Below are 13,459 nucleotides of genomic sequence, written 5' to 3'. Positions count from 1 at the left end.
TACTTCAGTGTGTTGAAAAAGCATACTTCAAGCAGCTGTAATAAATCTCAAATTGATATTTATGGAGTTAACTTTCTCTTGCTGAGGATCTGATTGTATACTTTGTGGATGTCACTCATCTTAGAATTATGTCATGTTAGAACCAAACGGTCTGTCCTCAGAGATTAGTGGGACCAACCTCCGTTTTTTATTGAAAAATCTGAGATATGAAGTAGAGCGACATTCCTAGGGTCTCTGACATTCCTATCTCAGCAGCAAAAGCCAGATTTCAACTCAAAACTTATTACTGAATTCCATTATGCCCCGCAGTCTCTTTGCTTGGTAAGTCTGTTTTAAAAGTTTTCTTTGTTCGATACAGGAAACAGGATGCTTGGGGCTGGTGCATGGGGATGATCCAGAGAGATGATATGGGGTGGGAGGTGGGAGGGGGATTCAAGATAGGGAGCTCGTATACACCCGTGGTGGATTCATGTCAATGTATGGCAAAACCAATACAGTATTGTAAAGTAAAATAAAGTAAAAATAAAATTTTAAAAATAATAAAAAATAAAAAAATAATAATAATAGTTTTCTTTGGCAACTGAAGAGGCTGGATGGAGAATAAGCAAAGTCAGTAAGTTCAAACCCATCCTTCATTACTTGTTCATATCACCACATTCCGTTGCTGCCTAAACATGAAGTTGGCTCTTTGGATTATTTCTGGTCTCTCTCAATGGACCCCATAAACCCAGGTGCAGCTGCCCTGCAGCTCAGTCACATCAAGGCTGGTCATGTGAACCAGGTGGGCAGACAATTCTTCATTCTTCCCCACGTCCTCTTCAACCTTACTAAAGTTCTAAAGCTGTCCTGGTCTAGATTCTCTAGGCCTCAGTTGCTCCAGTTATAACATGAAAATAATGATTTAACCATTTCCATAGAGTCTTGTATTCAATAAAATTTGAAAACTGTATAGACAGTACTAAGCAGACTAGTTACTATTACTATCATCATTCTTAACCTGAAGGGTAATGAGAGCAAAGAATATAACAATTTAAACAGAGCCTTAGAATGAATCTCAATTTAACATTCAGTCTGGCCTCTTTGAGAGGCTTCCCAGGTGGCTTAGTGCTAAAGAATCTGCCTGCCAATGCAGTATATATGGGTTTGATCCCTGGGTTGGGAAGATCTCTTGAAGAAGAAAATGGCAACCCACTCCACTATTCTTCCCTGGGAAATCCCATGGACAGAGGAGCCCAGTGGGCTACAGTTCATAGGATCACAAGAGTCAGACGCAACTGAGCACACACATGTACAAACACTGGCCTCTTTGGCAGCAAATTACAATAAACATATTGTGATCAAGACTGACACTGGATTATGCTTTGCTAGAGTGCTCAGTATTGTCTATTGTTAGGATCATTCCTTTGTTTTGGACATCAGATCTTTTATGTGATTTTCCATATGTAAGTGTGAGCACCCTAAATTCATGGAATTTATCCTATTATTGACAACACAGTAGATCTGAAGAGTACTTATTGAATGTGTGTTGAGTGAATAATCTAAAAATTTATACAGAGTTATAGAAACATGGATTCTATGTTGAGCCACATGACAGATCCAGACTATATTAAGGGTCAGGACTATTACATCATGATGTTTCCTTCTCCTTTTCTTTTCCAAGCGTCTGTAACTAATAATAAGCTTGCAGCAATTGAGACTGTCCATTCTGTAGACTGAAGTGTGTTGGTAACCATTTCACTATCATGCTTTGATGTTTTCCTATCTTTCTTTCCCCCTTCTGCCCCTAAGAGCAAAATTTTATTTAAAGGCTAAGATGAAGTCACTGTAAACTAACTTGTCATCATTTTCATCTTGCTTTTCTTTTCCAGTACAGAAATTTAAAGTAAGTATAGACCAATGGCGACAACACATAGCTGTGATCTCTGGTTTCCATTCTCCCCTGTGAATGGACTAAGATCATCTACTAATGTGTCTGCTGTCCTGAGTGGGGCTCCTTTAGGAAAGTAAATCTGGGCATTCTAAAATGCTATGCAGGAAGAAGTCCAAGTAGCATGTGCAGTGTGTCTGCCCATGGCTCCAGGAAGAGCCATACACACTCCAGAAGTCCCAGGAGGGAATCTCCACTCTCCTTTCCCAAGCCTCCCACTATCCACTCCCCTCTTACCCCCAGGAGAATCACGCAGACTCCCCCTGCCAGTTGGGTGGCTTCAGCCAACACCTCGTCTCTGGCTGCTTTGTCACCCAGCATCTCCCTGCCACTGAGAAGCGAGAGTGACACATGTTCTACCCACCTGACCTTCAGAAATTCAAAGCAGATGAACCCCACAGAAGCTTTGGTACTGAGAGTTAACCTCCCATCTCTAATTTCACTGAGGTTCTCACTTTCCAAGCCTCCCTCCTATGTGCTGGTGGTACAGGGGTTAACAGCATGTCTGCTTTCTTTGGTCTGTGGTCCCAGGGGTCCCAGAGCTGCCAGATCACTAAATGGTTTACAACTCCCCACCCAGCGTGGCATGGTCGCCTCAGAGAATAGATGGAAAATATCCCCTTGCTATAATTGGGTTCAGCCCTGTGGCTTAACACCATCTTATTTGGCAATCTTTTTCTCTTGACATATTTAGTAATCACTCCAAGGGAGATTTATTAGACCGTTCATGGGAACAAACAATGCACTAAATATTACACATATGCATGCTTTCAATACCACTCCTTTTCTAGCCTATTCTGACTCTTTCCCCCAAAGTCTTTCTTTTAACTCCCTCTTGTCACTAAATTCCTCTTGGTTCTTCCCTCCTCCTCAGTAACCTTTCATATTTGGGAATTTTCTTTTTTAGTTAGGAGTTCTTTTAATCAAAACTCACTGGACCAAGCTTAGAACACACTCTTGATGTGTCTAAACACACTCTCGACGTTTAAAACCATTTGAGTCATTCTGCTCCTTATCAATCCCAAAGCATCAAAACAAAAATTTAGTATATGGTTAGAGTTTGGTGAAAACAGTCTCCTAGGTATCTCTGGGACATCAACTCTGTGTGTGTGTGTGTGTGTGTGTGTGTGTGTGTGTAGGAAAGGACTCAGAATATTTCAGCCAAATGTAATACAGTGAAGTGTTTCCTGAACCTCAGGGTTGTGGCCTATGAGGAGATGTGAGGGAGGAGCCACTGAGAATTAGGATTAACAACTCATGCTCTGCACAAATTAAAGGACTTTGATAGCTGATGCCCCTCAGACATTTTCTAAAACCATAATCAATATCCCATTCACCCTGCCACAGGCATGCACAGCAAAATGTCTTAGCAAGTAAACCAGCTACAGCAGATTTCCAAGCAAATCTATCAGGGTCATGGAGACACTCAGAAGGTTATGAATCACAATGGTGCAGCAACAGTATGGCAACTCTGGGTGTGAGGCTTTCATTCCCTTTCTGTGGGGAGTGTTCTCCACTCACCAGGTGTGGAACAATGGCCAGCTCTGCTCAGGAGAGTGCTCTGCGCTCGGCATGGTCCTAGGTGTGCTCATGTAATACTCACAGCCACCACTGGCCTCATTTTGGAAACTGGCCTCATTTCACAGGGAGAAGGCCTTACTTTCTCACCTTAGACTATAGAATACACATGTTCCTACATATCTGAACTTGATGGAGCACTTGTAATTTCTTAGGGGTGGGGTGGTGAAAGCCCCAAATCAGGATTTATCCAGCTGCTGGCATTGCCAACCTGGAGGTGTCTGGTGAGGAGCTAGGAGGACAAGTGTTAGAGCCAGACTGCCTGGAGCAGCCCAGCTCTGTGCAACTTTGGGCAGGTGACTTGGCCTCTCTGTGCCTCAGTTTCCTCATTTGTAACATGAGGCAGGTACTTGTACCTACTGCAGTTTCTTATAAGGATTAAATGACATAATCTGTATGAAGGGCATGGAACTGTGCCTGGTATGTAGTAGGTGATGTTACATGAGTGTCTGTATTCCCACAGGCACCTGGATCACAGGCATACAGAACCAGGGCATGGCATATTTGACTTAGGGCAAGCTTTACAGAATAAATCCTGCTGCACTTCCTTAGCATGACTGCCCTGTACCCCAGCCAAGCTCTGCAACTACAGCTCCCTTCCTGTAGAAGCAGGACTATGAGGATCCTCAAGGTGAACTGCTTGTCTTGTATGCCTCAGAGTGATTGCACTGAATGGGGAAACCATTTCACTGCCCTCCAAATCAGCCACAAGGGATGGGCCTACATAGGACCTCTGTGCTTGGACTTGTGCTTTAATTCACTTTTGCCATTATATTTTCAAGGAGGAGACTGAATGGTAGACTTGTTGAGATTCTCAGATAGTTACAGACCCACTGAATCACACTTAAAGAACACAACATGGAGAAATAATGCTGTGCTTCTCCAACTTTAGCTGTTATCGGCCTCCCTTGGAGGGCTTGTGAAAACCCAGATTCCTAGGCCCCACCCCAGAGAGTGTGACTTACCAGGTCTGAGATGGGGCCTGGGAATTTTCATTTCTGACAAGTCCCCAGGTGGTGCTGATGCTGCTGGTCCAGGGACCACACTAGGAGGCCCTCGAGTCAGATGGGTATCCTACATCCTTACTACTCAGTTCTGATGTAAGGTCCTAACATTTCATTTGAACTCTTTAGCTTGGAGATGGCATGAGTGACTCCCTTTCCCTTCCCCTACAAAAAAAAAAAATAATAGAGACCTACTGTCAGTTAGGAATGTCTTATTTTTGGTCATCAACACTGACTTTCATTTTTTTCCCCATAGTTGCATGCTGCTGTGACCAGGATCCAGGTTCCAAGGCCTGGATTTAATTATACATTTGCTCACATCTGTATCCTGAATAACGATAAGACTTGCATTGTGGACGACATCGTGCATGTCTTAGAGGAGCTAAAGAATGCTCGGGCCACCAACCGGACCAATTTTGCTATCACGTACCCGATCACTCACTTAAAAGATGGGAGGGCAGTTTATAATGGGCACCAGCTGGGAGGCGTCACTGTGCACAGCAAGGATCGAGTGAAATCCGCAGAGGCCGTCCAGCTCACCTACTACCTGCAGTCCATCAACAGTCTCAATGACATGGTGGCGGAGAGGTGGGAGTCCAGCTTCTGTGACACCATCCGACTGTTCCAGAAATCTAACAGCAAAGTCAAAATGTACCCTTACACATCCTCCTCGCTGAGGGAAGACTTCCAGAAGACCAGCCGTGTATCGGAACGTTACCTGGTCACCAGCCTGATCCTGGTGGTCACCATGGCCATCCTCTGCTGCTCCATGCAAGACTGCGTCCGCAGCAAACCCTGGCTGGGCCTGCTCGGGCTGGTGACCATAAGCCTCGCCACCCTCACTGCGGCTGGGATCATCAATCTGACTGGTGGGAAATACAATTCCACCTTCCTGGGAGTCCCTTTCGTCATGCTAGGTAATTACTGTCCTTTTTTTCCCTTCTATTTCCTCCTTCTTGTGGTGGTGACAGGGTTCCTGAAAGGCTAGGAGCAGCTGTCTAACAACTTTGTTTCATTTATAGCATCTTCCTTTAGTCCAGAAGCCCTGGGACAAATTCTGTAAGGTGGTGCTGGGTCTCAAGAAGCAACCTTATCTGGTTGATGTGCCAGAAGCCCAAAGCCCTGGCTTCTAGTCCTGGACCTCCATGAAGTAGCTGTAGATATTAATTTAAATTCAGCAGATATTAACCTCTGTGTACCAGTGTTTTAGGTCGGGCTTCCCCAGGAGCAGACCCTGAGACAAGGATCTGGATACAAATAGATTATTGGGGAGGTTAGCCCGGGAGACCACAACCTGGAAGCAGGGACATGAGACGGGGAAGGAAGACGATCCGAGGTATGTTAATCAGCAGGTTACCACTGTGGGCATCTGTGGTTCAGTCCCACTGGGGACCTTGGAGAGACCTCAGAGGTGTCCTTGAGGGGTAAGGACTCTTTAAGCTGCAGTATGGACCCAGAAACCCTATGTATGATTCATTGAGGGTTCTCCCCTGGGTCATTAGCTCCCCAGCACTTCCTGGGAAAGACTGATCACATTCCTGAAGCTGGAGAAATCTCTCAGGTTACCAGTATTTGGAGTAAGAAGGCTTCTGTGAGCTCAAGAACGAGGACTTGGAGGGCCACGAGTTGGGCACCAACAGTGTCCACCAGCCCTTGGTTTCCCTACCTGATGGGCAGGGTGGATGCGAACATCACACGGAAGGATATGGTCAGTAGACAAGAACTCTGAAGGCAACAAGCTAGACATAAATAGGAAGGTAACTTTTTCTTGTCTTTGCCATGAACTCAGGAGAATATTTTAAAATGAATCCTGTTATGTAGTCTCTTGGGGGCTGCAGAAATTTCCTCATGGAGATTCTGGTATACGTAAAGCCACAGTGCTTATAATATCAGTTGCTCTGTCCATCTGATATTGATGATGGCAGAGGTCCAGCAAGCCTGGTACCGAGTTTCTCATGGGCCAAGGACCCAAACACTTAGCTTCTCCCTCTTCTTTGGCAACTTCTCATCAATTCCTTTAGCAAAATTAAAATGTCATTTGGAATCAGATACTGACATGACAAATGAAGTGGCATTTCTAACTGGCTGAGAAATAACTCTGATTGAGTTCATTAGTATGCCTGATGCCCTGTTTAGAGGTAGTAGGAAAAAAAGGAATTTACTCAGGACATCTTAGCTGCATGATGGTTAAATGATAATATACAGGGGCTGGTGGGGCCACAGAATTATGTGCTGCCCTCCATGCTCTGCTCTGGTAGCTCAGCTGGTAAAGAATTCACCTGCAATGCAGGAGACCTCAGTTCAATGCCTAGGTCAGGAAGATCTGTTGGAGAAGGGATAGGCTACCCACTCCAGTATTCTGGACTTCCCTGGTGGCTCAGCCAGTAAAGAATCAGCCTGCAATGCGGGAAACCTAGGTTTGATCCCTGAGTTGGGAAGATTCCCTCGAGAAGGGAATGGCTACCCATTCCAATATTCTGGCCTGGAGAATTCCATGGATGGAGATGCCTGGCAGGCTACGGTCCATGGGGTCACAAAGAGTTGGACACAACTGAGCGACTTTCACTTTCACTTTTACTCCATGCTCTGCAGGAACTGTGGAGAAGGTAATGGCAAACCACTCCAGTACTCTTGCCTGGAAAATCCCATGGATGGAGGAGCCTGGTAGGTTGCAGTCCATGGGGTCGCTAAGAGTCGGACACGACTGAGCAACTTCACTTTCACTTTTCACCTTCATGCATTGGAGAAGGAATGGCAACCCATTCCAGTGTTCTTGCCTGGAGAATCCCAAGGACGGTGGAGCCTGGTGGGCTGCCATCTATGGGGTCCCACAGAGTCAGACACGACTGAAGTGACTTAGCAGCAGCAGCAGCAGCTGCAGGAACTGAGACCCAAGCAATAAACATATACTAGTAGCTTTTGTGGAAAAGTGGGGCACTGTGTGGAGACTGAGAGAGCTGTGAATTTACAAGATCGGTTTACTCATCTCTGCCGAACACAGCAGAGGAGGAGGCTGCTATACTTCCTCCTGAATTCAGTCTGCTAAGATGGCAGCATAACTTGCCTCTTTAAAATAACCTCAAGATGATGTGGGTCAATGGTGGAATACAGGGCGGTTCCTTGCAGCCTGAGTAAGGAGTGGCTGTGAGTAGCTTCCACGGAGGGTTGAGTCAAGATTTAAATTAAGATGTTTTGCTCATGATTAGTCACATGCTTGGGGTGTTTGGTGTTTTTTTTTTTAGCTTTTCATTTTAAAAATACAGTGTTTTTTGCTGTGATTGTTTCTGTGGGAGGAAGATAAACAGGGATAAGGGTTCACAGGAAACTGAAGGGAGACAGGTTCTTAAGTGAGGAAAAAAGATGTTAGGGCTAGAAAAAGAAGTATCATTCCTGGTTTTTGACACTCTTAAGTAATTACCGAGTGACTTCCCTGGTGGCTCAGACGGTAAAGTGTCTGTCTACAATGTGGGAGACCCGGGTTCGATCCCTGGGTTGGGAAGATCCTCTGGAGAAGGAAATGGCAATCCACTCCAGGACTATTGCCTGGAAAATCCCATGGGCAGAGGAGCCTGGTAGGCTACAGTCCATGGGGTCACAAACAGTCGGACACAACTGAGCAACTTCACTAAGTAATTATCGTGAGCTCAAAGAAGGGTACAATATTTAAAACTTCCTAAAAACCAATTGCATTCAGTAAAACTACAATATTTAGAGCTTCTTAAAATTAATTTTTAAGCAAAATACAACAGTAACATTCCAAACTTCTCCCCATAATTTCACTAAAAATCAATTTCATTGTAAGTAAAAATGAAATTAAATATTCAAGATGTCTTGAATTTTATTAAGTAAAAGAAATCACAGTATTTCAAATCTCTTAAAATTTATTTTTGTCCTTTTTAAAGAAGTTTTAAATATTGTAAGCAAAACTCAATGCAAAAAGGAATACACCAGTCAGTACTGGTATGGGGAGGGATGGAAGAGATGGAAAGATGCTATTAGCCAGGGAGCATCTTTAAAAGACAAATTCAGAAAGAGTAGTGCCATAACTTCACCAAGACTTCATATCAGTGAATTTCACATTAATTCAACTCAGAAAAACCTAGCATCTGTAGCGAAAGAGACCAAGCGCTGCAGTGCCCAAAAAACCCTTGTTTGTAATTTGTGAGAAATGTCACATGCATTGATTTGATGGCAGTTTTCCCTGCTGACAGTCAGTAGACAACCTTTCTGTACATTTTCAGCTCAAAGAGATCTCAAATTACTTAGTCACAACATGAAAGGAAGCGACGTGTTTTAGTAGCTGAGGCCCATTTGCAATAAATACTTTGCACCATGTAATGGGTGCTTATATGCTCGTAAAGCCAGCAGCACCTGGATTTAGGATGGCTGCCCTGTATTTCTCAGATAAACTCATCATTCTCAGATTTGATTGTAAAATGAAATCTAAGCAAGAGCACGTTCATAAATGTTGTGTTCAGTACCAATGTTTAATTCTGTTTTTTTGATGACCAGTCCTAAAATGCCAATAAATATTTCAAATGACCAAGAAGAAATGCGGTGCTAAGGGTTTTGCAGTGTGTGACTCACTAAACTTGTCCAGCTTCTAAATTTGCCCGTCTATAGCATCAAATGGTTATGCTTAAACTAAGCAGATTTAAGCAAAACTTCTTGATTTTCTGTGGTATTAATATACAGTCAAATAAAACTAAAAAATATATGGCTTCTTTTAGAAGGAAAGGTATCTTAGAAAAAAAATCTCTTAGTCCTTTCCAGATGAAATTTCCTTGGCCGACAATAGATCTATAATGTGATACACAATTATAGATTTAAAATTCAACAAACTAAACATTCTCAGTGTGATGCCGGTCACTTAAGGCCAGACCCAGCCAAATGCCAAAATGGCAGCAGATTTAGAATGGAAAATTTTAAGACCACGTGTGTCAAACCGTATTAACCTGACAAAATTCCAGAATAGGAAAGGATTTGGATAAACTCTGAGAGTTCACCATAATGGGATGTGACTGTGTGTTTGTAGCCAAGACAATACGTGACATCTCTGGCAATAAGAATATATCCTACACAGATGAATCATTTGGGCAATGATGTAAGCATAGATACATCAGGATTTAGAATGTTTTTAATCAGTGTCAGGCATATTAGACAGCCCTACTTCTGCCAAAACCCCTGTCCATGAGTCAGATCAGTTTATTTAGAGCTGAAATTCTTAAAGGTCTACAGTATCATAAATGCTCATTGACATTTTTTAGTTATTATATTTTGGAGAGGAGCATATTTCATCCACACCCTTTGTGTGTGAAGTAATATCCTTTCTTTCCAAACTATATTAACCCAGGCATCAAGGTACTTGAACTGCCATTTGTAAACATTTGACACTCATCATGTTAATCTATTATGGAATTTCCTTTAAGGGATAAGAATTTACAACATTGCCCGGCAGTTGGGTATGATTTAAGAAATTGGCACAGGTTTTGTACATGCCAGCTCTCCTTACGGGCTTAATATTTCCACAGCTTTGCTGATCAGACACAAATCAGGAAAGGAATGGAATGTTGGGGAATATAGAAGGGAACAGAAGGAAGGTTTTCTTCCTTCTTCATCTGGTAGGTTTGGTGTTTCACATATATTCTGTATAGCTAAAAGGGGAAAATTGAAGTCGTGCTGAAAGGTATTTTGAATATTAGTTTATATGTGGTAATCTAATTTATAAGGGTGGCTTTGCATTTATTAAGATACAAGAGCCTCAAAGATCAGATGAGATGAAAAATATTCTTTAAGAAAAATGTTCTTCAAGCCCTTTAAAATGTTTGGGATTTTGAGAAGGTCTAATGTCAGATCCAAGGTTCCCTCTTCCTTCTAAATTATCCAGCCAGGCCATTCAAACTCAAGGATAGGAAAGGAGCAAGGATGTGATTAAATGCTGCTGCTGCTGCTGCTGCTAAGTCATTTCAGTTGTGTCCGACTCTGTGCGACCCCATAGACAGCAGCCCACCAGGCTCCCCCGTCCCTGGGATTCTCCAGGCAAGAACACTGGAGTGGGTTGCCATTTCCTTCTCCACTGCATGGAAATGAAAAGTGAAAGGGATGTCGCTCAGTCGTGTCCGACTCTTAGCAACCCCATGGACTGCAGCCCACCAGGCTCCTCCATCCATGGGATTTTCCAGGCAAGAGTGCTGGAGTGGGGTGCCATTGCCTTCTCCGATTAAATGCTAGGAAGAGACCAATAGCAAGGATGTTTGGCTTCCTTCGGGTATACATCCTAAGATTATCTGTATTTAGCAGAAACCAGAAGATAAGGTTCAGTTCTCTGAGAAATTGTTTTTATTTGCTGCCAACTGGAATGTGATGCAGTATACAGAGCTCAGGCTTACAAAGAGGTAAAAGGTCCAGCACAAGAAATTTAGTTCTAAGAAACTGGAACTCTTAAAGTTCAAAGCAAATACAAAAGTGTCAATATTCAACCATTCTTCACCTACAGAATTGGTGCCAATATCTGGCTATTTTTGATGTCCAAAAGCAGGAATTTCTTAAGATTCAACCTCCTACATTATGGTATAGGTTCATTACTTGCAACAATATGACAATCGACATGATGGAGTAAAAGTATGTTAAGAATGCTGTGGAAATACTCTGCTTACGTATAAATTACTAACAGGTTCTATGGTGTCTGCAAAAAAAACTGATTTATAGGTGTTTTGTTGTTCCCATTGTTGCTTACATCTGATTTGAAATAAGAGAGTAATTCCATATACTATTTTCAAAGTGTTTTTTTCCCCAAATATCCTTTTTGTAATGCTCTATGATCACTGTGGGACTAATTTAAAAGGATATTGTGTTATTTTGTGTCTAGTTCTCATCTTTTTCTTCTTATCTTCCACCAGTCATACTACAGTACAAGGTGGATGGGGAGAAATAGGTCTGAGGGGATGGATCAGACATGTTTTATTGTTCTATCCTTAACCACAAAGGATGGCAAGAATGGGACTAGAGGCACAAGTCCAGGGAGGCAGAGAACAATCAGGCAGAGGAATGCAAAGCTATTCGTCTCTGACCCAGGTCTCCTGGGCATCCTCTGGATGGTCTAGCCAGCTAGTCTAGGGAATAGGGGGTGGCCGATTCCATGAAGGTATCACAGCTGAAATCAAGGACACTTAGCTGGTAAAACACACACACACACACACACACACAGAAGGAGGGACACCTAGTTGGTTGTTGCATTTGGATTAACATCTTCGAAAGTCATTGCTGGGGCCAGGTAGTGTTGACCAGATGGATTTGCAGTAGCTCATGATGCAAGCAGATTCATAATCATTGTCAAGGAAACCCTGCATTTCACCTAGACTATTTCACAAGCCATGAACCAAAATGTAGATGGAACAACACTAACATTTCTCTTCCTTACCAGTAAAATAAATTGCACATCAACCTACTAGTCATTTTGTGCATATATCTGTGTGTGTGTATGTGTGTGTATAATCTGAGTGTATAATATATATTATACATCATATTACCTATATTATATGTAATGTGATATATTATGTAATAAGTTCATGTTGTGTATATATATTTTATGTGTTTATAACATATTATGTATACATATTGTTTGAATGTTTGAAGAGAAATTCAGTACATTTCTCTCTATATTATATAGTATATATTCATACATTTTACATGTAAATATATAAAATGTATTTGAATAAGATATGCCACATATATAAATACTACATATGTCTTCTGTATGAAGAGATATCACATAATGACCATAGCATATATTATGAGCTTCAGTTGTGCACACTGATTTTATATAGTGCATGCATGTGCACGCACACACACACACACAGAGAATGTAAATACTTTATCTTTAAACACAAAACAGCTATTAATTTCCTGGACTCTTATTTGCAGCTCTTGAGTAAAGGAAATCATTTCTCAGATTAAAACTCAATGCTGTGATTAGAATTACCAAAATGCGACAAGCCTCTAGTAGAAAGAGTTTAGCTGTATGTATTCACCCTGATGTGAGCATCTGTCTTAGCTTAAGCAAAGTACACCTTTACTCTCACTCTTAACTGTGAGACAAAACAGGCTGTGATAAACCAAACAACTCAGCATAGAAAGTAAATGTTTATAACAGGAAAAGTGTAAATGTAACCCAATTAATGAACTTCTCTCTAAAAACAAATGTTACTCAAGCCAGACACATACACACTTTAAATTTCTTTAAAAAAAAAACATGAATTTATGTGGATGTCATGGAAGGAAAAGCTTTTTATAAACATGAGCTACTTAGTGGAGCTTGTCTAAGAATAAAATATGTTTTAAGCAGATTTTGCTCATGCATTCATTATACTCTATGGATTTTCTAGAAGAATGTAGTAATTTTATTTTCATATAGGAAATCTGGCACTGCCCAGGCATGCTATAAATGGCTTTATTATCTCCTGATATTAAATGTTTTCACATTGAAACTCAGAGCCATCCCATTTTCCCTCCCCATCTTCTCAGTTATTCCTTACTTGTAGGAACTCAGGATGAGGAAATCCTGCTAGGATTAAAGGATTAAAATGCGAGGAGAGCCCAAAGGCATTAGCCTCTGTGCTGTGTCTCTGTGCTGGAGAAGGCAGGAGGTTCTGGGCCTCAAGAAAAATCTGCCTTACAAAATCCCAGTGTACCAAGTAGATTGATTTGCCTATGATATTCATTGACAAAAAATAAAAATAAACAAATCACCCAGATTGCCTCTGATAGCAAAACCATTAAATACATTAAAAATATCACTGACTTTATGAATAACCTTCCAGAAGTGTATCTACTGGGTAAAGTTAGGTTAACACTACACTATTCATTTGTCAATTCCTGGGTCAGTGGATTGTAAACAATCCTGAAGGCTTCAGTCAGGTCCCAGAAAAGAGTCTGGGTAAGAGTGAGATTT

At 41.8% G+C, this 13,459-nt stretch overlaps 1 protein-coding gene across 1 annotated transcript in view; it reads left to right on the top strand.

Annotated features, from left to right (window-relative positions):
- PTCHD1 (patched domain containing 1) overlaps window positions 1-13,459 on the top strand; it is a 63,124-nt gene that overhangs the window by 32,118 nt on the left and 17,547 nt on the right. Inside the window, exon 2 of the mRNA XM_040266658.1 lies at window positions 4,766-5,426. Within this exon, the coding sequence (XP_040122592.1) occupies window positions 4,766-5,426 (661 nt within the window). The remainder of the gene's footprint in view (window positions 1-4,765; window positions 5,427-13,459) is intronic.

The sequence above is a fragment of the Oryx dammah genome, unplaced genomic scaffold (genome assembly GCF_014754425.2).
Source record: "Oryx dammah isolate SB20612 unplaced genomic scaffold, SCBI_Odam_1.1 HiC_scaffold_23, whole genome shotgun sequence".
Lineage (NCBI taxonomy): Eukaryota > Metazoa > Chordata > Mammalia > Artiodactyla > Bovidae > Oryx > Oryx dammah.
This window is presented reverse-complemented; position numbering and strand designations above follow the sequence as displayed.